The 25,888-nt window shown below is 43.0% G+C and overlaps 1 protein-coding gene across 1 annotated transcript in view; it reads left to right on the top strand.

The window, feature by feature from the left end:
• ARMC3 (armadillo repeat containing 3) overlaps positions 1–20,879 on the top strand; it is a 72,086-nt gene extending 51,207 nt beyond the window's left edge. The window contains 7 exon segments of the mRNA XM_015406957.1: positions 1,331–1,499; positions 2,835–2,935; positions 5,457–5,546; positions 10,775–10,885; positions 16,532–16,729; positions 19,958–20,120; positions 20,670–20,879. Coding sequence (XP_015262443.1) covers positions 1,331–1,499; positions 2,835–2,935; positions 5,457–5,546; positions 10,775–10,885; positions 16,532–16,729; positions 19,958–20,120; positions 20,670–20,879 — 1,042 coding nt within the window.
• The last annotated feature ends 5,009 nt before the right edge of the window (positions 20,880–25,888 follow it).

Raw genomic sequence — 25,888 nt, 5'->3', positions numbered from 1 at the left:
GCTCCAGGGCAGGGGGAGGGGAAGATCAACCCAGGGGGTGGAGGAGACGGGGAACCGGCGGGATAGGGGGGGAACTTACCTCCTCCGGCTGCTTCCTCCTCTTCCTCATAGGTGCGGAGGTCCTCCTCTCCCGCGAGTATCGCGGGTCCCCCACTTGTGTTACATAAAATGCAGCAGCAAACAGAATGGAAGAAGAGAAGAGATTGGATTTATACCCCGCCCTTCACTACCCAAGGGTGTCTCAGAGCGGCTTACAAACTCCTTTCCCTTCCCCTCTCCACAACAGACACCCTGTGAGGTAGGTGGGGCTGAGAGAACTCTTGACAGAAACTGCTCTTTTTCAAGAACAGCTGTGCCAGAGTTATGGCTTGCCCAAGGTCATCCAGCCAGGTGCAAGTGGAGGAGTGGGGAATCAAACCCGGTTCTCCCAGATTAGAGTCCGCACACTTAACCACTACACCAAACTGCACAACTCAGACAGCAACATCATGCCAAGTCCAGAGTTCTTATAAGCCCTTCTGGCCCAGGCTCTTGCCAAGTTCATCAGCAAAATGCTGGTTGAGATCATTCAGTTTTACTTTGCTTCTGAAAACTCATCAGGGTAGGTACCTCTCTGACAGTGTCAGGCAGGCTGCGCCACCAGATGGGGGCCACCACGGAAAAGGTTCTTCCTAAGTTACAGATGTAATTTGTCAGCAAGATGGACTTTTTAACAGTGATTATTCAGCTGAGCAGAGTAACCTTAGTGGTACCTATTAGGAGCATTGGTCTCCAGTAGCTATGTAGATTCCAGGTGATAAGGACTTTGTAGGCAATAGCCAGCACCTTGCACTGAACAGAGGGTTGCAGTCCTCTGGTCTGCTTGGATTTCTAGGCTGCAGCAGTTACAAGAAACTCATGTTTTTTGGTTTCTTTATCATAGAATGGCCTAGGTCTACATGATTAAAGTCTGAGACTGAGACAGAAGTCCATGTAATTCCCATGGACTGAATACAAGACCATATAGGGACACTATTCTGCATAATCGTGTCCCTATATGGTACTTATATGGGAGGAAGGTGGTAAGGTATAGCCTGATCTCATCAGGTCTCAGAAGCTAAGCAAGGTTGGTATCTGGAAAGGAGACCACCAAGGAAGACTCTGCAGAGGAAGGTGCTGGCAAGCCACCTCTGCTTCTCACTTGTTTTGAAAACCCCTTGCTGGGGTTGCCGTAAGTTGGTAGTAATTTGACAGCACATACATTCATATTGGGCACACTGTTTTTTTGCAGTAAATTGGTTAGAGTATATACAATAATGTTTCCTTCTCTTTTTTCTTTTCCTTCAAACAGTGCTTTAGACATTCTTGAAGAAATTAACTTGTCAATTGGGCGAAAAAATAACTTCAGTGAAGTGGCTTTGGATAAAATACTCGACCACAATCTTCCCCAAAAATATAGTCAAATGGGGTATTTAGCATCCAATAATATAATTTTGGATGGGTTCTATGATTATGGACAGGTAAAATGCCTTAAGTATCTGCTTCTTCTTACTTAGACAAGGAAGTGGGTTTAGATCAGCAGGGCTCAGAGAACTGATATCAAGGCAAAATTTCACATCCAGGAAACAGCTTATTCCTTCTTACGCTTATCATTCTTCCATCACAATCCTAGGTGGAGTTGCTCCAGTCTAAGCCCACTGGAACCAGTTGGTGTCCATCACTGCCACCTTCTCCCCTTCCTTCTGTTGGGTGATGATGAACTTCCTGATAGACAGTTGCACAGTGGAAAAGAGTCTGCACTGCCTTGATCACAGGAATTTGACTGTGGGGTGCTCTCCTTCCCAGCCTGACCCTTCTCACTTTATCTTAGTCACCATCTCCTGATGCTGCTGGGAAAGAAAGCATCCAACAGCACTGTGAGCCTCTTCTTAATATGTATCGTTTTCCTTGAAATGGTGAATCCTGGTGAGCCTGGATCAGGACCATAGCCAGAAAATTTTGGGTGGTGTGGTGTTTGGAAATCTGGGGGGGCGGTGTGGGAGAGAGAGAGGGATCCCTTCTGCAGCTAAAGTTTGCTCGTTGGGTATTCTTCCTGCTTCTGCAGCTGAAGTCGGCTGCGGAAGCAGGAAGACCTCCCCCCACGCCTCTCTGACTGTTGGAGAGGCGCAGACTTGCTGGGTTTTCTTCCTGCTTCTGTAGCCAAAGTCAGCTGCAGAATCAGGAAGAAGACTTCCCCCTGCGCATCTCCGACTGTTGGAGAGGTGCGGCAGCTCATGTGAGCTCCAGAGGGATGAGGGGGATGGAGGGGGGACCAGGAGGGATGGGAAGTGTTGGGGCAGGGCTAATTTGGTGGGGGGCATTGGCACAAAATGCCCCACTGTGGCTACGGGCCGGGCCTGGGTTATAGGCAGGGATTTGCTTTTTGGAAATATTTACTTTTGCTTTGCTTTTCTGGACTGCCATGCTATTCAGTATGTATTTGCTGCATACATTACTGATTGTTGTCTTTATATTGTAATATATATATACAATTAGGCTTTTAAAACCACACCATTCTTTTATTGTGCTTCACTTTTTACTAGACAGAGACACACCACGTTGGTGTGTCTTTTTTTGAAAAGTTGAACAATGGATTTAGCAGCATGAAAGCATTAAAAAACATATTTTCCATTAATGAAATTAATTCAAAACTTTAAATAACATTTAAGAGTTTGTTTTGTTGTACCAAAACATTTTATGTGATAAAATTCGCTGTATCTGTAAACATTTTGCTTTTCATCTGAATTGATGTAGATAACAGCTTAGGTGGAATCTGAATTTAATATGTGGTATGCTTTATTCTAATTGCTCCACAGGTAAAACGGGGTATAAAACTATTGTCTCTGGAGGAACTCAGTGCTCAGGAACTCAATGACCGTCGTGCTATAATCTTAGTGAATGCTAAACCGCCAGAAGCGTGAGTCTGCTAAGCACTCTTCTGATTTTAATTTAAGATATGCACAGAGCTGACTTAAACTGGGCAGACCAAAACTCAGTGATGTCTACATTGCCAGGTCTTAGGATTTAGGGCTCATCCTTAGGGCACTACTAAACTACTAAACACACGCACACACAGAGGAGATTGGAGCCAAGAATCTGGCACTAAGAGCTCAGTTGCATTTTACATTTGGCACATAGTTCATTTCTATTGTATAGTTATTTATCTATTGCGATAAACAATACTTCTCTTCAAAGCCACATGGTCCTGGCTACAGAGATTCATGTGCGGTACAGTTTCTAGCCATGTATAGAAATGCTGCCATTAGTATTTCTGGTCACTGTGGCATCACAAAGTCCTCCTCCCATGAGTCTCAGAGTTTGGGATGCTAGGGATCTGACAGTCCCATTCCCAGGCTTCCTACCCAAGATCCTTTTTAATCACAAATGCTTGGGGTTCAAACAAGGATCTTCTGCATACAGATGATGTCATCTACCAATAAGCCATTTTATTGAGTTATGTTCTTTGTTACTTTTAATATTCTATCTTCCTTCTAAGGTCTGACTGTTTAATGATCCTGTGAAATAGGTTAAGTTGGTCCGTCTAGCGTCATGACTGAGTGGGATTTGAACTCAGTTCTCTCAAGTCCAAGTCTCCATCTGACACTCTTCTCACTATACTAGTTTAGGTGCACAACCCTGTTATAGCAACTCACTTCTCCCCATTTCTCCCCACACCAAGGCTCACCATAGATAAAATAAGAATAGATCACATACAGGATTATTAAAACCAATACTGATGAAAACACATTTGCTCATCCCTGATCACCAAAGGCCTGCCCAAAGAGAAAAATAATTTGTGGAAGATGTTCTGGAGTTGTTGGACCTTTGAAGACCGGGATCTGTGTTCTACTCTCTGCTCTTGCTGTTTTAACTTGCCAACTGGAAAACACTGTAAAAGACTGTAGTATGATGAATCATGGTATAGTTGGGAAGTATGTGATACTATCATGATGTATCATGGTATAGTTGGGAAGTATGTGATACTGCAACCTTATTAAAGCTAAGCAGGTCTAGGTCTGATAATTCATTGGATGGAATACTTCCTCGGAACCCTGTATATGCCACCTTAGGCTCCATGATTAAAGAGGACATAAGGCAGGAAGGAAGACTTTCTTAGAAGGACATAGGCCCCAAGTTGTTTAGGTTAATCAAAGTATACTGTTTCTCCTTCATGGCAAGAATTCTATGCTTTGCTTAGTGAGACTTCATACTTATCGCTGCATGGTTTCACTTAATTAATTTGCAGTAGCCAAATGTGTGAGGTTTTCAGGGGCCATGCATCCAGCCAAGCATCATGTGTTTTGTTTTTGTATATGTATAATACCACTATGTTAAAAAATGGGGATGCATCTGGGGATGCGAACGCAGATCCCAGTCACCATGGGTTGTTTGGACTTTAGAATACTGAGATCCAGGTTTTTTAAAAAATCATTTGATTTTTGACACCTACTGATTTGTATAACAGGAATTTTAACACATATCCCCTTTCTGATTTATGGATTGATATGACCTTGGCCTCAGAAGAAGGCTCCAGAGGTGTTCCTCAGCTTCCTTCACAACCTCTAACACAACCCAAACTAGACAGAGGTTCTTATCTACAATGTAGGCTTCTGCCATTTGCAAGTATCTCCTCTTTCTATTACTGCTGTGGGCAGAAGCAACCAAGATACCTCCCAGCCCTTTCAACTGTGTCCTAAGTCCTTCAGTTGACCTTCAGAACCTTTTCTTTGCCCCTCACTGACTGAGGTTGCTTTCTTCCACTGCTGTATGTAACCCGTCCACACTGTCTCATTGGTTCTATCTGGTTCTTTGCATCAATTTAATATCAAAATGTATAGGAATATCACATGTTGAACAAGATTCAAGCGTTCATAGCAATTTGCCAGTTTCCCTAGCACTTAACAGTTTAAACAAAAGCATTCATGTTATCGAAATCAAAGAAGACATACAAGACATGCACAGGCTTAGACATACATAGAGAAAGAAATAGGGAAAAGATGAAGAAACACAAAAAGAGGAAAAAGAACAGCTATGCTATGGAAGGGGGGGTGGGGTACAAATCTGAATAAATAAATAAGCAAACAAACAAACAGAAGCAGTGTCTATAATGCATGACCCCAAAGGAGTGCCAGATGGTTTCATAATCTCCAGTGATACTTCTCTTTTTAAAGACTGCACATCAATGGACTTCAAGGTTCAATAAGTTCTCAGTCCATTCCTCTGGGAGGTATTTGGCTTCCTGCACAATGAGCCAAAAACTTTTCATAATATGGCTGAGACCAAGCCTTCCCCTCCCTCTTGACTCAAGAGCGTGACTATTCCTCCCCACTACACTTACATATTTGTTCATGCAGATGTATTTATCCTGTTATGTAAGCATGCTATCCATTTGTCTGCTACTGTATTGTGCGACAGCCGTGTGTCCTGATTCATTTCAGTGAAGTCCCTCCCACAACGGAGGAAAAATCACATGAGCTTCATGCCCGAAGCACCAGTACCTTCAGAAAAGCTAGTAGAGAAAAAACCAGGTATGTACTATCACTCTGCCTATCCAACTGTGTCAGATTCTAAATGTGAAGAAGGTTGTTCAGAATTCAATGAAAAAATCTTTTTGAAAGCTTCTAGGAGATGATAGAGTAGCATCTGAAAGTAGACTGAAGAATTAAAATTAGACAACTACTGTTACATTCTCCCCACTTTCCTGAGTGGTGAAGTTCCAAGACAGTGCTACTTTGGTTTGGTCCCTGCTGGTGGCCAGGGGGACCTGGTAACCCTAGTCCCTGTGAAGGAGAGAGCACTGGAGACTTATGTTATCACTGGAATATTACTTTATTCCCTACAAGGAAGCAGATCTTCTGTCCTCAAAGAGAGGGAGAGACTGACCTTATACCTCTAGGAGCAGCACCTTAAGGCAGCACTGACTTACTGTCTGCCTGATCTCTCTCTCTCTGTTTCTCTGTTTCAGACTCCGAAATCATTATTTCCTTCACACACACATGCACACACACACACCACTGCTGCCTGCTTACCTCAACTGGGAGATCTCACCTTCTGCAAGGTCGGAGGTATCAGCAGACCACCTCCTAATGATTAGCAGCCATTCAGGGTATATCAGCTGGTGCTTCAAGTCCATTCACCTAACAAGGCCGTTGACTTAAGAGAAGAAGAAGAGAAGAGATTGGATTTATACCCTGCCCTTCACTACCCAAGGTAGTCTCAGAGCAGCTTACAAACTCCTTTCCCTCCCCCTCCCCACAACAGGCACCCTATGAGATAGGTGGGGCTGAGAGACCTCTGAGAGAAACTGCTCTTTTTCAAGAACAGCTCTTGACAGAATTATGGCTTGCCCAAGGTCATCCAGCAGGTGCAAGTGGAGGAGTGGGGAATCAAACCCAGTCCTCCCAGATTTGAGTCTGCGCACTTAACCACTACACCAAACTGGTTCTCAGTCAGACGGCGGCCTAACATTAACATCCTTTTGAGAGAGGCCCTAACTTCAACCAGGTGTGTCACTGCAGTCCAAATCCACTCCAAGGACATCAGTCAGGGCAGACTAGTCCTTACAGGCACTGGGGAGTTGCCTGGTGGGCCAATGGCGTCCCTCTCACTTGGCACCCATCCAGCCCAAGGAAGAAGGGCCATGCAAGTCACAAGAAATGCTGCTCCCAGCCTGGGCAAGCCAGGCACAGCTTGCGGATGGCCATGCCCAGGCCTGGAAGAGCTGCAGGAGGTGCCCAACCAATCCATGCAAAGTATGTGGCTGGTTGGCTCTCCTTCTTTCCCTTCCTTCTTTTGGCACATAAAAACAATAATGCAGCACACATGTGTGAATTAGCTAAAATAAAGTTTACTAAAGAATAGGAAGGGTTACATGGAGGAATAAAACAATAAACAATCCCAAAATGCCTTCATGCCAAAACTCAGGCTCTATCTCCCAATTACAAATTGGCCAATGACCAGGCTTCTAGCCCGGGAACTTCTATTCGATGCCCCATTGGTTCTAGCTATTAAACTACCAATTAGCACAGGAAACAAACATGTTAACTCTTTCGTGACATCATGGAGAGAACTTGCAGATACTCTTAACACCTCCATTTTGAGGGTAGGGCTGGACAAGGCAGGGAGCAGGACCCTTGTGCAGGGCCGTTTTTTCTCCCCAGTCTGCTCCTGACAGCAATTTCACAGTATTCTCTAACGCTAAGCACATTGTGTTCAAGGCTTGTTTATCATGCAGCTTCTAGTGTGCTATTTTGTCAGGCATATCTTTTACAGATAATTTACAGGTTTGTTTATTTAAAATATTTATATGCTCACCTTTCTCCCCAGCATCTCAGGACCCAAGGCAGTCCTGCAATTTACAGATTTACTTGACAGATTTGCTGGGCTTACACTTTACAGATAAATCTTTCTGTATATCTGTAGCCATCTTCTGATTGTTGAGGCTGCATTGAGAAGGAGCCCCATTTTTCAATAGCAATGGCCTTTCCAAAAGGAAAGGATGTCCTGGGAAAAGATTGTTGCTGTTTTCTTTTCCTGCCTGGCTGATGAGGTTTTGGTTCATGGGCCACCTTCACAAATTCATTGATTATTTTTATTTATTTATTTATTTTATTCATATTTATAGCCCACCCTTCCCACGAGTGGGCTCAGGGTGGGTAACAACAACATGTGAACAATGCAAAGCAGCATTTCATTAACAGAATAAACAAGAAGTGGGACCTGCGATACTCGTGGGGGGGAGTATTCCCCACAGCTCCCGGCTTACAGAAGCAAGAGAAGCAGCAGCAGGTGAGCCCAGCCTTCTCCCTCTTCCCCCCTCCCGACAGCAATGCATGACCCCCGGGCAGCAGCAACGAGTCTTGAACAGCTTATGGCCGCCGGCCGGCCAAGGCTTCTCCCCCCCCCCCATGGCAGTGGAGGAGGCGGCGAGACAGTTGTCAGAGTGTTATCTGTACATGCATAGGGAATGCTATTTTACTTTTGGGGGGATACTTAGAGTTTTTTTATAGATTTCAGATTTTTCTGCACATCTGGGGACTGCCCCAAATGTGCAGGAAAATCTCTCTGCCCCCCAAGTGCCCCCGATGTGCGGATTTAGATATCCGCACGCAGGGGGCACCTTGGCTATTAGATATATAGATAATTAAAATATTTAAAACTATCGTATACATTAAAATGGTGGTCACAGTCTTACAGTACAGATTTTTAATGGTTGCGAGAGGTTCTGGCCTATAATAAGATACAGATAAAGGCCAACAGTTGTTAAAATGGGTGGCAGAAACCTCAGGAAGGCCATATGTAGACATCCGCTGCCTCAGCCGAAGGCCTGGTGGAACAGCTCTGTCTTACAGGCTCTGCAGAATTGGAAAAGATCCCACAGGGCCCTGATGTCATAGGCTTTCATAAGCGTCCTATAAGATGTTCGTGACGCATCATCATGAGTGCACTGCCACCTTCGCTCTAACCGTCTAAGCTCCTATTTCATCCTCTGCAGTTCTGAGGTATACCAAGGTGCTGCTTTGGTACAAGGGTATAGAGGGGGCTGGGGGGGTGATCTTGTCAATGGCTTTGGAGAGCTGGTGTTCCCATCCCTCCACCAGCTCATCCAATGAGCTGCCAGGGGGTGTCAGATCCCGTAGAGCTTCCTGAAGCCGCCTATGGTCCATTTGGCTCCACAGGCGAGAATAAATACGCTGGCTGCCTAAACAGAGCAGGCGCAGTATGTTCAGCCGGACCTTCAGGGCGAAGTGGTCAGACCATGGGACTACATCTGTAGCCATCAGATCCACATATATCCCCATCCCAAAAATCAAATCCAGTATGTGGTCTGCTTGATGTGTGGGAATCGATATAGGAAAATTTTATGCCAGCTCTCTTGAATCATGCTAGAGGTGGCTTAAAACTAAAAACAATGCAATGAAATCATCCTACATTATCAATATAAAAACAAAACAAGCCATTAAAAATATATCAGGAACATAAAAACAGTACAGAAATATCCATGAAACACACCTCAGCCTGAAGCAGACAAAAGAACAGCTAAGAAGATTAAGATTTCTTTTAACTGGCAGGGTTCAGAAATGAAACTATACATCTCCCCAGGGGAGTTGGTATTAGTCATGGTAAGAAAAAACAGATGGGTACAATGTGGTGCCTGTCTTTGGGTTGGGTATGTTAGCAGTTGGGTGGGGCTTTCCCAGGAAAATGGCATGAAGGGCAGGAGAAAAGTTAACCCCACCCTGGACAACTGTTTTATTTCTGTTGTTTTACTTTTTCCTACTGTTGTCCCTTGGCATCTCAAAAATGCAAGTTATATATAAAATAGGAATCATAAACATAGAAGTGGAAATCAGGATAAAAGAACTATGAAATAATAATTTTGCCAACAACCCTTTATGTGTACATTTTCCCCTATTGCACATCTGTATTCAAGCTTAACATGCATTGAACTGGCCATTCTTATCATTTATTTTCGTACCTTATTTTAGCAGCTGCATCTCCCCCCCCTTCCCCCGGTCCTGTCTCATATTCTTCCATTATATAAAGCCAGTTATTATGGGGAGGGTAATTCCCCAGGAAATAAATAGTAAGTAAGGATTTATTCTTCTGCTGATGACACTATTAACTGTTGCTTTATTTGGCTGGCATTTAAGAAATGTGGAAATAATGATGAGTGCAAGAAGAAAACTTTTATTGACAAAGGAGTTTGTTGCCATTATGCTTCTCATCAAATTTTTATACAGCCAACAGACCTTTCAGTAATACAGCCGTTAAAACAAATTATAGTACTTGTACATATTTGGTTAACTGTGTTCTTGCTGCCTCCAAGATTTAGTTGCCAATATGTTATATTATTAGTGCTGGCAACCTTGAACACATGCCTTACCCTCTATAGCTGAGTACTTTCCATGTTATGTCTATTATATAATAGAAAGGGTGATCAGTAATGTTCCATAGTCAGATTAATTTCCTCTTGCTACTCTTCACTGTGGACTGGACAGAATAGAAACCCTGGTGTTTTTTTAGGAAAGCATGAAAAAATAGCTAGACGGGATATCTTTTTCCTTCTTAGTACTGGTGTTAAGAAGCTCTAGGACCTGGCTGCACCTGGCAATATGTATGAATCGGTCTCATATCATATCAGGCCAGTGACCCTACTCTGACTGGCAACAATTCCCCAGGGTCACAGAAAAAGGTCTCTCCCAGAACTTGCTGCTTTCTTGAAACCCTTTGCCAGGAATTGCCAGGGATAAGCCTTGGGTTATTCTGCATCAAAGAGTGTGCTGTACTGAGTCACCGACTGAGTCATGGCCACTTCCCATGGTGAATTCAGAGTATACCAGTGTGCATAAAATATGCCCATTTTATACTGGGCAATGCAGTAGAGTCAAATGTGGTGTTGGTTCCCCCAGAGCACTAAAGAGTGATGCTGAGGTTGGGCAATCCCCATTAAATTCTCATTTTAAGAAAGTGTATTCTAATGTGGGACAGTTTATTCTGTGATGATGTCAGCACAGCTGAAGTGCAAACAAACTGTTGTGATGTTTTGTTATTTGACTGGTAATTAGGGTGGCATTTGATGTAAATGTGGGATCATGTCTGATATGTTATCTGAAAGCTAGGGAGACCCGCTTTATGACAACCTTTATTTTGCCATGGATTTTGCTGGGAATGTACTGCTGACTCACGGTACCACTAACGTTGACCTCTGTGTATCGTGTGTGCAAACCCCTTAAGAATTTCTAATGAAATCAAGGAGAAACGGGGAATGACTTTGTAATTTTGATAGCTCAGCGGAGGAAAAGCCAGACTCTCCGGGACGGTCTTCTTCACTCAGCAAAGGCAGCACTAGAGAGAAAGGATCAAGGTACTATAATTTGAATGATCTAACTTTATTTTTATTTAGAGCCGGAGGGCAAAAAGTGAACAGTTTTAATAAATGCAACTATTTCTAAATCAGGCTTGTATATGGATTCAAGATGGCTGTGTGCTTCAACCCGCTTTGATTCTGGAGGCAGGCAGAAACTAGAGTTCCCTGCCTCCTTTGGGTCATGGCAAACATGGTAACTTTCCTACACTGATAACGTGGGGGAAACACAGCAGGAAAACTATTTGTGTTTAATGATCATGTGCAGATATGTTTTACATGCATACACATGATAGGAAGTCACAACTGGTTGTAGCTTTCCAGTCTGTCTGTAGAAGATTTATATGCTGTAAACTAAAGTCATTCAAAGTGGTCATTCATGATGAATACAATACGGACATTTTTTTCCTACAGAGAAGTGCTAATACCTATCGGAAATGTATCATATGTGAAGCCACACTCTGTTCAATGGAACATTTTCAGTTTCATGGAGTCATGGGGGTCTTAGGGCTGGGATGTGTATGTTCCGAAGTTCTCCCATCAAGTTGGGACAAGAAGGCTGATGGTCTTGATTTTGTCAGGGCAGTCAAGCAACTGACCATCATGCTCTGCATTCCATGTTATTATTATTTATATTTACTATATTTTATTAGTTGGATCCTGTCGGTTTTCTGGTGCCAGAAGAAGGTCAGTCCCCACTTTCCGTTTACCCCCCAGCAACACTCTGTGACCCCTGAATAGCTGTTGGTTGTCTTCATGGGACCCTTGCAGATAAAACCCTGTAGTGAGGTGGGGAATCAGATGAGCTCCCACTCCCCCTCTTCTGTAAGCGGAACAGCAGCTGGATACAAAATGTCATCATTTATTGTAAGGCCACACCCTGAATGCTTAGGGACATGTTGAAATGGAAATATAGAGTGATACCTAGGGCCCAAATATGGAGAGGGGAGGAAATGACTGCATTCTCCCTGTGGTCCAGGGGCCACCAGCCCAGGTTACAAGGTCGTTACCATGAAACAGTCTAGTTTTGTTGTTTTGCTAATTAAATAGATGTTCCTTTTCATTATTTATGAGATTGCATGTATGGGATGGAGTTGTATGGGGGGGTCATATTGTACCAAGCCTAGAGAAATGGTTTGGGTCTTGGCTGTACACCAATTCTTCTCTGTAAAGACTGCACATCCATTCTTGTTCATTACTGCCTCGAAATGCCTTATTTCTGATTTGTGCATAGCCCAGATATATTTTTGAGGCAATTGCTTTACTCAACGAAGGGGCTCTGTAAAGGACAGCTGCCATGTTATGAAGTTGAAACTCGGCTCTGAGACAGGGAGGCCCCACTTCTCCGATGGTTTGCCTCTATCATATTCCTCTGTAGCCCCAGAGTCCTAGAGCCTGCAAACATAGGTTTGTGCTCCAGAAGGACCAGAATGTTTCTGAACATAGTAACATTCTCAGTGAATTAAAGCATAAAATATAAATCCAAACTGCCTGTATAAATCTAGGCAGAGGGCCATTGCTTGACTGATGTCATAACCTTGCTGTATGTAAGTGCATATCAGCAACAGCCTTGGAGAACAGTATTAATTACAGGAAATCACCTATCTGTTTTAGTTGAATGGTATGCGTGGCTCTTTTTTAAAAAGCCACTTTTGCTAATCTGTCTGGAGCCCATTTGGGTTTTTTTAGTTACATCAAGAATTTTTTACTATAGCTTCTTAGTATTCAGTAAATATGGCCAAATGATATTAAACCTGGTTCACATTCCACATAATTTGATGGATTCAGGTCACCTGGAGCCACATATGAGCTTCTTAAAAGCTTACAGTGTGGCACATACATACTTGATGGTGACTTCTGACTATGACCTATTATGCACTGGTGTTTTCCTTCACTTTCACCGTGCATGTCTGTCAGGGTTTCTTTGTCATTCTGCATTGATTTTCTTATATTCAGCATTTAGTTCGCTTTCTGGTCACTGTTTCCCTGAGTTTTCTGAGACTGCTTTTGTGCCAAATTCCCCCTTGTTTCACTTCCAAGGCAAAGTTAATTCAAAAGCATACAGATTCCTTTGGATTCTCCCTCCCTTTTCCTGCCCCTTGAAGGTCACTTCCTGCCCACATCAAGGTCATTCCACCCACTCTGCACCTTCTGCCATCCTCCCCCCTTCATCAGTGTACAAGTGCAATTCCCCCCCTCATTTTTAAAAAAAAACTTTTACAAGCGGAATGAGTCTAGTGATATGAGACTATCGCTAGTCTCAGATTATTGAATAAAAAAAATAATGGGGGAAAGTTTAAAAGGAGCTGCACAAGTGTCCCCAGTGCAAAGGGGGGGGGATTTCAGTGCTGCATGCAAATAAAATAACAAGGGGGGATTGTCAGCGCAGAATGAAATTGACATGAGATGAAATGAAATTGACATGAGATGTAAAGAGCAAGAGAGAGTGCGACACTGGGATGGGAAGCCTAAAGCTTTTTTCCCTTTAATAGTTTAGTGAACAAAATTTTATGGGGGAACCATTTTGGTAGTCTCTGAAAGCCTAACATTAAAATGGCGGCTGAGCCACATGGACCTTCTGCAAACCACTGAACTTAAGAATTGCTTGGGATTGATCCATTTAGAGGAAGAATGCAATCCGCACAGGACAGGCTTTAAAAAACTACCAATATCACAAACAGTGTGCACGATCAAATTAGAGAATCATAAAGAGAAAACCACGCAGATTTGCAAGGAAGGACAGGCAATTAGCATTACTATGCAACTGCGCTAGGGCATCGGCAAAAATACCACCCCATTTTTTTCAGTTTAGTGGCACAAGACTAAAAAAGTTATCTGGAGCTTCTGCCAGAGGACTCCTCCTCCATACAAATTGCAGCCCTGTGCAAAGCATGGTGGAGTTGCAGCTGATTTTGCACAGGCATATGCATGCACACACACATGTTGCCAACAATCACAGCTTGCAATGCCAGTGTCAGTGTGTTCTACTGTGTATTCTGTACACACAACATATTCCCTCAAATTATGAGATCATGTGACTTTCCCATTTTTCATGGAGGCCAATAACACAGCAGAGAATACTATAGTGATCAGCAAATGGAAAATGGGACTTCACAGCTGCTTCTCAGTTTCAGAAAAAGTCTGGTCAGTTTCAACAGTGGGTTTCCCCCTTTCTGTGTTCCTTTCTGGTCCCTTTGAACTAACACTAAAATGCATGCACAAAACCTGAACCATGAGGATTTAAATGGAAGTTACTTGCTGGATGCTACTTTAATAAAACCGTGGGCACCAACCCCCACAAATCACAAGTGACATTCCAACCCAATTTAGAAAAGTACATTTAAAAAAAAATGTAGCTGCAGAATAAATACACCAGAGGAAAAAGAATGTGTAAGGCAGGCACAGAATCCTAAATCAAGACTAAAGGCTTACTACTTTGAAAATCTGCAGGAAACTGTGCGTGGTTAACCCAGCACTTAACTCTCCTTCCCTTTCTCATAGCCACTTGGAAATGCAGGCATTTTTTTGTTGTTTCAAAGTGTTCTTATTGTATCAGTATAGATAGGCAGTATATATACATATTTAACTTTCAATTATTTTCATTTGAAAAAGAAAGTTACATAATCTGTTCCATTCGTAACAAAACTTCATGCCATGCTAAATCTGAGACCTATACATCTTCCTCCATCTGTAATGCTGTAAGCCTAACAAATAGATAATATTCCTTAATTTTATCTAAGAAATATCTCCTTGTTGGAATTTTCTTAAATTTCCATGTTTTTGTGAATAAAATAACTATTTTATACTTCTTAGGAATAAAGCTTACATAATTCAATAATAAGTCTGATATCATTTCCATATTATATGTAGTTCCTTTTGAAATCATTATAGCAACCATTTCCCCATATTTTACTGCCCTGATACATTTCCACCAGATGGGTAGTATATATTAACAGCACCAACACTGCAAATTAGTGCTTTAAAATATATAAACTCCTGATGCTTTGGCTGGTGTTTTTTCCATTGATGTTTTACAACTGCTATACAGGAAAGTACTGAAGTCAAACATTTATGCAGGACTCCCATCCTCATATTGGCTAGGAATAGAAGATCCCTATCTAGCTTACCAGTATGATATAGAACTTAAACGGAGAGAATGTGGAGTACAAGCTTTGCAGTGAAACATCCATAATTTCCATAGCTTTCATTCAGAAAATCAGTGGGGCATATACGAAAGCAGTTAAGAGCAACTTGTTTTCACATTTGCCCAGCTGAGTAGCTTTGAGGAGTTTTTTGTTTTGGAAGGTTTTTTTGCTTGCTTTTAAAATTTTATGTTGCTTGCTTTTAAATGGAGAGCCTTTGCATTCATGGAACCATTATTATTCTTAAGTGACCAAGTATACAGAGCATCAAGTTGTTTCTTTCACAGCTATGCTTCTACAGCTTGTTTCACCATCAATACTATAAAAGCCACATTATGTGGTTTCATGAGTGCTAGCATTGCCTTACAGGTATGGTAATGCAAATTAACCTCACCTGCAAAAGGACTGTCAGACTCAGTGGGCATCTCAAGGGTTATAGATAAGTGAATCCATCTGTACATTTCTGCGTATACATTTATATGCCACTCTTCACTCCCAGGGAGTTTAATTCCTCTGTGTGGTTCTCTCCTTGCCAAATTATCTTCTCAACAACCTTGTGGGATAGGTTAGGCGAATGAATGGCCCTTGAGCACCGAGAAAGCTTCATGTCTGAGAGCATATCTGATCCTGCTCTTCCACAGTTTTAATCTAATAGCCATTAACTGTATTATGTTGGCTTTCTCTCCCAGTTCAAGACTACTAAGACCCACTGGAGAACACCCACCATGTTGCCTGTTTCTTAGCTCCCATGAAACAAATGTTGTACTGAGGCACAGATAAGAAGAGTATTTCCACAAGAGGCCTGAGGAACACATTTTGTCCTCTTTTAAATTTCTTTTAAAATATAGTTGCCTTAGTATACACCAGCAATTTTGAAAATGAATTATGTGACTATCACAGAACTGGTCCATACAGTGTTTTCCCCTACATGTAAATAGATCCAGACCATCTTAAGGCCTTATGCGTCTTGACATGTGACCCATGTGGTGGAGAGATCAAAGTGGCAGCAATGTTTGCAATGTTGGCTGTAGTTTCCCTAGCTGATGCAATCATCAGAACACCTGCTGGCACTTTTCATATAATGTTCAGTTCATACTGCATTTACCTTATCACCATGTTTCAAAGATGGCTTAGGAGTTCTCACTTGTAAGGGGAAATAATCTGCTGTATATTTACTTGTTTCTATAAATAAACTTGCCAATCTCCAACAGGATATGAGCTCTTTTCGGATTTCCCTTTCTGAGCTGGCATCCTGGCAGTAGAAAATAGTAGGTGTGGTATTTCAAGGAACACAAGAACACTGGTACTGGCTTGGCAACACAAAGCTTGTGCAATGTATTGTAAAGATACAGGGAATTCTGAAAGAGATTGAAGTGCATGTAATAAGAAAACATATTCTCTCCAGAAGCAAGCAGGCAAGCCTGTCAGTGCTGTTTCTACAGCTAGAATCAGGGCTTTGGAAACACAAAGATTCTTCACAGATTTGTCATTTTTCTAATAAAAGAAAAGGGAAAGGAAAAAAAGAAGAAGAGAAACCAAAAGAAGAAGAAGCGGAGCATGCGCATAAAGTAGCCGAAGAGGTTCCTGAAAAGGCCATATGGCTTCCCCCCTTTGACCCCATCTTACTGGATTGCATCACTGAGGCTTCCAAAACAATTCTGCCGCTAGCATCCACCAAACAACAGGTTGTAGCACTTGCACAGTGAGTACCAGAATACTAGTGTTGTATAGACATGTGAGGGTATAGGGTTGTCAACTCCAGGTTGGGAAACTCCTGGAGATTAGAGGGTGGTACTTGGGAAGGCAGGGTTTGGGGAGGGGAGGTACCTAAGCAGGGAATAATGGCATAGATTCCATCCTCCAAGGCAGCCATTTTATCCAGGGGAACTGGAGTCTCTGTAGCTTTGGAAACCAGTTGTAATTGCAGGAGATCTCCAGGTCCCCACACTGGCTGGAAAACCTAGAAACTACATTCAGCTTTAGAAATGTGTTGACCAAAATCCTCATTAGCACTTCCTTCCCAACCAGCATAACTTCCATCTTGTCGGATTTCAGTTTAGTCACTGTGGCCATTTGGGGGTTGCTAGGCAACCCCCAACTATGAGCTGCCAAGGCTTTCAAGCCTCAGTTTAGTGTCAGTGCAGGGGGAGGGAGAGACAGACTAAAAATGGTAAAAGATAGGAGGAAGCAAAGGTACAGATGGAGGGGGAGGAACAAAAAAGGAGAAAGCTGAAGATGAGGGAAGGGGAAGAGGAAAATGGAGGGAGAAAGAAACAGTACAAGGTGTATAGATAGATGGGACAGAAAGAAGGAGAAGGACTGCCAATGGAGGGAAAGCTGAAGAAGGGAGGAGAGAGAAAAGGTAGTGAGGAGAGGTTGTAGGCACTTTTTTGTGGGGGGGGGAGAAGAAGAGTAAGAGGGAGTAAGGAAATGAGCTCTTCTTGTGGGTCGCCCACTTGTAAGCTCTTAAAATGAGTTCTGCATTGCACAAAAAGTGAGACAAGCATAAGCTCTGCCATAAACGCACTGTCTAGGGAAAATGTACAGAAGAAAACCCTGGACCACTTGTGGTTCTGGAAACTGGAAGGGAAATGTGGACCTCTGGGGCACGTATGGAGGAGAGCACTGAAGGTGGGTATGGAAGACTAAAGAATTTAACACAATGTATGGTTTATAATGAGTTTTAAGTTTTTGTTAAAATTGTATTGTCCATAAATTGTGCTGGACTGTAAAGAAAAAGAAACCAAGTAAGAAAGAAATTATGAAACCCCAATATTATGTAGAGTGAACAATTTTTAAACACTTGAAATCCAGGTGGATCCTGATGGTATCTGAAGAAGTGAGCGGTGACTCATGAAAGCTCGTACCCTGCCACAAATTTTTGTTAGTCTTTAAGGTGCTGCTGGACTCTCGCTCTTTTCCAGGTAGATCATTTTACTGTAGGTCTCCCTAATTGGTTTCAGTGGGCTTGTGCATGCCAAACTGGGTGTGGGCTGAAAGTGCTCATGCCTGCGAGGCTTAGGAATTACGACAGACAAGGTGCACTCAAGCTGACAATAATCCTTGCCATACACATATGAGCTGCTCTGCTACCTGAATTCTGTCCGCCTTGTGTTCCTATACATCTGCAAAGTGGCAGATACATTATATGAGTAACCAGTGTCACAGTAGCTGCTGCAGCACCCCCTGCATTTGGTAAGTGGAGCTTGCCCATCCTGTTACACTGCCTTGTGATTACCATCTCATTATAGCAAGTTGCCACTAAATTTGAGCCAAATAGGATGTCTTTAGTGTAGCTTATTCACCACGGCCACATCATTGCTCCATCCTCAGTCCCCCTCTCCCTCCATCGTGCTCTGCTGTCCCCTCTGTCCATCCATTTCTATGACAAGTGGAACCACTGTTTGGAAGCTACAGTGCTGCAGCCGGCAGTGGAGACTCTCACAAAAGACCAACCCCTCCTTGTAACATGAGTGTGACAAGCTCACAAGTGTGGATGAACTCATCATCCCATTGCAGTGTCATTGGCTGCAATGGGGAAGTGGCTGCCTTAAAAGGTAAAGGTTCCCTTGCTCGAAAGCCAGTCGAATCCGACTCTAGGGTTGCGGTGCTCATCTCCATTTCAAAGCTGAAGAGCCAGCGCTGTCCGAAGATGTTTCCGTGGCCATGTGGCTGGCATGACTAAACACCAAGGTGCGGGGAATGCTGTTACCTTCCCACTGAAGTGGTACCTATTTATCTACTTTCAATTTCTTGCTTTCAAACTGCTAGGTTGGCAGGAGCTGGAACTAGAGACGGAAGCTCACTCCGTCATGCGGCGCACTCAGGTCTCGAACTGCTGAACTACCGACCTTCCACAGCCTGCAGTTCAGCGCCTTACCCACTTGAGTCACCACAGCTCCTTATCCTAGCCCAAATGCTTACTGCAGCAAAGGTGCTCTTTGGGTTGGGCTGTTTGTCTCCCACCCCTATACGTATTTTCTTGTGAACAGGTTCAGGGGAACAAACGCCATACAGTGCTTTCATGTCTCACACGTTGTCTCTTCCGGATGTGAGCTGCTGGCACAGAGGAGGCCACCTGGCAGATTAAAAAAGCATATATTGTATGGATTGCAGTTTGGCTGCTGCACACTGGAATAATTTCTAGAAGCGCTGGAGTGGCTTGGCCTATAAAGATAATGTGAATAGATGACCTACAAAAAGTCAGATTAGCATTTTAATTTGTCTGGCAACATTCAGCATACTCAAAGAACGAGGCTAATAAAAATTAGAATAGCTACGATGATAGTACATTTTTATTTGCCCTGCAGATTTGGTATACTGAGAGCCTAAGGGCTGGTTTGTACGGTACCAACAGAGTAGTTGCTTCCACTTGACTGCATTAAGGATGCCGGCACGGAAAGCAACTTCATTACTTGTCCATGTGATTACTTCCAACACGTGTTACTGGCGTGGGAAACAGCCAAGTAGAAGCTCTCTGTCTCTATACTATTTAGGTGCAACATGATCTGTCTTATTAGAAGTAAGCACTGACAAAAAGGTCAACTAGTCTGGAGAACTCAGTGTTTCAAGTTACATCACATACAAACAAAGGACCAAAGCCATTCACCCCAGTTCAATGCTGTTGCAGTGGGGAGAACTAAGGAGGCAAAATTCTAGAGTGCTAGGCACATTGTGATTTGTTTTCATGTGATGTTTGGCTGGAGCTGGGTGGGTGTGGCATCTTCGGGATCCTCTGGTGTGGTTGCATCAACTGGGGTATTCAGAGAGAGAGACCACTTCCGTAACAACTAGGATCATGAAACCGATCCATTGTAAGCTGTACATAGATAGTAATGTTATGTGGGTTGGGTTTTTTTTTTCTACTACAGAATGCTGGAGTAAAGTTATGAACATGGTTTTAAATTTTCCTTGGTGGATTTTAAAACAGGTTTGTTGCAGAGAAGATGGGTGGCGTGATTGAAAGAGACAAGCTACATGAATTCAGCTGGGAACTTCACATAAGTGAAATTGAATTTGAACTTAAATGTAACGTTGTGCCTATTGGAAAGATCAACAAAGGGACCTTCTACCATCGGGCTTTGCTTTTCAAGGTAAATGTAATTAGTCACCCAGCTTTCTAAATGGAAAAAATTACTGTTGACATTGCACATTTAAAAAAAACCCTGAAACATTTTGTGTATGTTTCAATATACTGGCTTAAACGTCGATATTCTCTTGCTACAGACGGATTTAACTCTCTTTCCAGGGCTGTCCTAGAAGCTGCTTGTCAATGAGTTTTATTGATTTTGCAGACCGGGGCTTCTTCCCTAAAATTCCAGTGGCAGCCACAGGTGGAACTCATGGTTGCCATCATGTCTAGTTTGGCACTCAGTTTCAATCATTCAGCTTCACATTTAGTCTTATTTTACCTTCAGATGAGTGTTATGTGAACATCACTCACTTCTTCCTACTAACCATCTTCAATAGTGAGTATAACTAGAATGCCTACAGAAAGGCACCCCAGGTCTTTGCCTGACAGGAAACTGATATTTAGTAAACTCAAAATGCTTTTAATACTTCAACAATTAAGGCTCAAACAACAGATGCAAGAGAATATGGGAAGCGAACAGACATTGTCGTGTGGTTGCTTCCTTACATAGGTTTTAGCAGACAGAATCGGCATCGGTTGCATCTTAGTCCGCGGAGAGTACACCAGAGCATGGAATGAAGTGAAATTGGTTGCCGAGGCTCCCTTGGGAATACCCGGCCTTCTGATTCCGCCTCAGTCGTTTATCGTTGACCTCATGTTCCAGCCGGGCCACCTGATGAAAGAAGGAACTGCAGAGGCAGATTGCTACAGACGGATTTAACTCTCTTTCCAGGGCTGTCCTAGAAGCCGCTTGTCAATGAGTTTTATTGATTTTGCAGACCGGGGCTTGTACAACTCCTTTGCAAAGGTAGATTCAGGTGGGGTAGCTCAAGTGAAGCTCTTTGATGTGGACTGAAGAATCTAGGGACTTTGGATCTGTTGTTTGTTGGGGGGGGACTGAAATCCTAACTTGAGATCATCAGAAAGGCATAAGAATCTCTGACCCAGTTTATGTTTTAATGCATTTAAAATAAAATTCAAATATAAAAAGCATATATAACCTGTGCTTTTAAAATTTCAGCTTTCGCAGGATGGCCACCCTGGTCACAAACCTTATATCCATTCATTTTCAATAAGGCTTGACCAGAAAAAGTTTAGTTTGCTGTATAAAGCAAACAGAAGATTAGCACTGAAGTTGGGTAGGAAAGGAAATGATTGTGCACATTCACTAACGTGGATGACGCTGAGCTATTTGTGTTATAGTTCTCAAATTTTAAAGTGAAAAATGTTCTTAGCTTTACTTATGGCTTGAAAATACCAGCAATCTGAAGCAAAACTGGTTGGTTGTCTTATTGGAAGCCATCACCATTTACTTGGGGGGAGGGGAGGCTGCATTATATTACAAACTTAGTATGGCCAGATCAAAGTCTGAGGAGGCATCTGCCGTGTGGAACTTGTTCCCAAGGGAAATCCACTCAGCTAGTAGTCTGGCCAGCTTTTGTCAATAGGCATACAGCTTTTTCCAGGGGTGATGATGTCACACCAGTCTGTATTTCCGGTCTTCGCTTTCCTTCCATTTAAGGGTTTTGTGTATTGTAATGTTTAAGCGCCTGGAACTTGGACAGTCCAGGCTAGCCTGATCTTGTCAGATCCCGGTAACTAAGCAGGGTTGGCCCTGGTAAATATTTGGAGGGGAGACCACCAAGGAATACCAGGGTCACTACACAGATGCAAGGAATGGCAAACCACCTCTGAATGTGTCTCTTGCCTTGAAAACCCCACAGGGCTACCACACGTCAGCGGTGATATGATGGCAAAAAAAACATTGTTTTAAGTGTTTTGTCTTGCATATGTCACTGGGTACCTATCTACAAAACGTACTCAGAAATATTATAGATGGATGAATGAATTCAAGCATTCAGGAATGCACATGGTAACTCACAGACTTGTACCAGTTGCTTGCAGAAGGCCAGACTGATTTTCTCCTGGACTGCCACAATAGAATCACCTCTCATTTCAAAATTCCCACAGGGTAATCAGGGGTGTCGAACTCATTTGTTACAAGGGCCAGATCTGACATAAATGTCATTTTGTCAGGCCGAGCCATGTGTGCCATAAAATGTAACACAAAGTACTTAAGAGTACTTTGTGTTACACGCATGGTCCAGCCCAACAAAGTGACATTTCTGTCAGATCCAGCCCTCGTAACAAATGAGTTCGACACCCCTGGAGTAAATGAAGCAATGGGGATAGCAGTGATGGTTATCAGTGTCTGAGTCCATTCATTTAAATAATAAATATAGAACCAGATTTGTGTATGAATGAGTATGTTATGTTTTTACATTTCACCACTGAAGTAACAACATTTATGGGAATGTCAGTGGATGCAGAAAAGCATGAGAATAAATCTGAAGCATATTCCTCCCCCCCTTCCCCATACACACAATGTGTAGAATATCACATGTGATGTGCTACATCCATCACAAAATAAGGTGTATAAGCATAAGTCAGTTTGGTGTAGTCGTTAGGCGTGTGGACTCTAATCTGGGAGAACTGGGTTTGATTCCCCACTCCTCCACATGAAGCTGCTGGCATGACCTTGGGTTCTCTCACAAACAGTTCTCTCAGAGCTCTCTTAGCCCCACCTACCTCACAGGGTTTCTGTTGTGGGGAAGGGAAGGGAAAGGAGATTGTAAACTGCTCTGAGACTCCTTCAGGTAGTGAAGGGTGGGGTATAAATCCAATCTCTCCTCTTCATCCAGGTCACTTGTGACATTCTGCACACTGTGGGTGGGTAGAGGAGGATGTGCATGTGCAGGAGATGTGTTCCCATAACCAAACTCACCTTATTTATATTTATATTTATTTATTTTATTGATTTTTATCCTGCCCATCCAGCCTAGGCTGGCTCTGGGCAGCTTACAACAAAGTAAAAGTTCACACAATATATAAAACACGGTTCATTACATTAATCATTTCTCATAAATAATAATACAACAATATAAAACAATTTTAAAATGAAACATGATGTTAACATGCTAACGAATTCCGGTTTTACTTTTATTCTATTGGTCTGGTTCAGTTAGGGGAGGCTAAGACAGGCAGTAGACACCGGGATCTGTTTATATGCCATGGAAGGGTATGAAACTGGCCATGAGGGGTCACTTCCCACTCCCAGCTTGACAGCATTGGCCATCGATCAAGGGAGTCACGTAGTGTAGGAACATCACCTGTGTCACCCTGGGCATGGGAGGCAGGGATATTTCCCCCCTCACACAGCTGCAGTGTATCCATTATTTCCAGCACTTATATCCTTCCTGCCCGTCAGATAAGTAACGTAACTAAGCAATATAAAAGTAAACATTACCCCAAAAATATAAAACTTCAATGGACATTGTTTCTCTTAAGAATTTACAAGGAAAGGCTGGAGCCTCTTTCCAGGCAGTGAGTCCAGCATGCCAGCACTGTGACCAAACATTCATTTTGTGTCTTCTTGGAGTGTTGGGGGTTTAATGAAATAAAATATTTGCTACTTTTCTCCAAAAACTGGACTCAAAGCAGGAAGTGGGTCGCCTTAGGAGTTGAGTTTGCTTGTTATTAAAAGAATAACATAATATTAAAACAATTTTAAAAATTACATTTCACCAGGACAACTCCCAGACTTTGGGGCTTGAACAAATCTCCAAAAGAAAGCAACTCCAGAGGGGTAATTCTGCTGTAATCCAGGAGGAAGAGACACTTCCCGGCCTTCCTTAAGCACCCACGGTCCCAGGAAATTGCTTGTAGCAACTTCCTTTGGACAGCGCACGGCCTTGCCTGGCCCTGATTGGTTGGCATTTGGGGCCTCTGTTGGTGGAGCAAGTTTATTAAAAAGCTCCGCACAAACAGTGAGCGAGGCTTGAGATGGAAGGACCTAATCTAGAAAAAAGTACAGGCAGCTGAACTCATCCTTTATGATATTAGTATTTGCACTCCAAGACTGAACCCCTTCAGCTGCATCAATGTTTTAAATTAGAGAATCTCAGGAGAGACCCAGGACAAACAGTTGGATTAAATATTCATATGAGGCTTAATCCACTCTCTGCGATGAGGAAGAATATAAAATGCAAATGGGAATCTAAAATCATTACTGAAATTCCACAGCTTCTATTTGATCAAATATTGTCACTTCAAAGTGATTCGGAAATGGGGCCTTGAAATATCATTGTGGGCTAGGACCATAAACACTCCCCCCTTCTCCACCCCCCCCATTCCAACCCCCAGGGAAAACACCCGGAGAGGAGAAAGGAAGAGAGCATAGTGTTAATGAAAGAGCTCGACCTCTGCTAATAAATCAGCAGCAACATAATCTTGTGTATGTTTTAATTAGTCAGATGTGTCATTTTTGTTAATTGCAAGATGGATGAAGCCCCAGAAGACTTGGAGGGTTTGGGGAAAGCAGTAGTTCCATGTGCCCAACTCCCACCTCACCCCTAATGAGGAGGATTTTGGTTTTAAAAAGTCATTCCCCCCCCCCCCCCCCCGTTCATCCTGAAGGAGGGGGGGGAATTAACCATAATGCAGCATTTTATTTTTGTCCATTCATAGCAAACAGCTAAGAATGGCACGTAGCCTCCTGTGGCAGGTAATTCAGTCCGAATTCCCTGCCGTAAAGAACAGGATACTTTCTATTATAAAAGAAATCAGCCAGTCGGGGCGGAAGGGCCATTTGCCTCCGATTGGCGCATGAAACATGACATACGCCCACACTTAAATCATTTCTATTTTACTTCTTTATGATGCAGTTGTGAATTAGCTCTTTCTGCATTTGTAATTAGAGGATGTAACAGATGGCCTGGGCTTAGTTCGGGGTGATAAATCCATTAAAATAACCTACAGGAAGCTGCTGCAGGCAAAGCGTGATTTGCCCAACGCTTTGTTCAAGATCTGTGCTCCCAGGCATGGAGTCCTGCACTGGAGCTCCTAGAACAGGCCAGGGTGGCACCAACGTCTTTGGGGAGTCCTTGTTTAGAGGTGGAAATACAGGCACTGTGACCAGTGCCATCTCACTTACAGCGTTCCCTCCAAGCTGAGTTAGTGTGAGCTAGCTCACAGTATTTTAGCCTCCGGCTCACACATTTTCGTCTTAGCTCAGGAAGGATGGCTCCAGAGCAAACTCATTTATGCAGTAGCCAAATCGCTCACTCACAACTTTAATGCCAGTAATTTTTGCTCCCAAGATTCCACAGTTTAGAGGGAGCACTTAGAGGCAAATGGATGAATGGCTAAGTTGGTAGAGCTGGGTGGGCCTGTCAATCAGAGAAGGCACTCCCATATTAAGATTCCCAGACATTTGTTTAAAGGCTAACTTTGCGTTTAAAAATTTAAATATCTGCACCAAAGCATTCTGCTCCAAGGAAAGCCATATACTAGGAACTTCATAACACGTGCAGATTAGTTTAGCTTGTCATGAAGAGAATCAAAGAATATGTTTAGGCACTTGACACTCAGCCTGTCGGAAAGCTTTCTCAGCCCCCTGTGACCTCCTCTGAGGTGTAAGGCATTGCTAAAACACGTTACCTTCACTTATTTTATTTATTTCATGGATACCCCACTTTTTGCCCCAATGGGGACCCAAAGTGGCTCACAACAGCCTCCTCCATTTTATCCTCACAACAACCCTGTGAGGTAGAAAAAGCTGAGATTGGTGTAACTGGCCCAAGGTCACCCAGCGAGCCTCCACAGCAGCACAGAGACTCAAACCAATCCTAGACCCACATTCTATCCACTACTGCCATGCTTAAGGACTAG

Source organism: Gekko japonicus, unplaced genomic scaffold, assembly GCF_001447785.1.
Source record: "Gekko japonicus isolate JY-2015 unplaced genomic scaffold, Gekko_japonicus_V1.1 scaffold1483, whole genome shotgun sequence".
NCBI classification, from domain to species: Eukaryota; Metazoa; Chordata; class Lepidosauria; order Squamata; family Gekkonidae; genus Gekko; species Gekko japonicus.
Note: the sequence above shows the minus strand (reverse complement) of the source record. Positions and strands in the feature narration are given on the sequence as shown.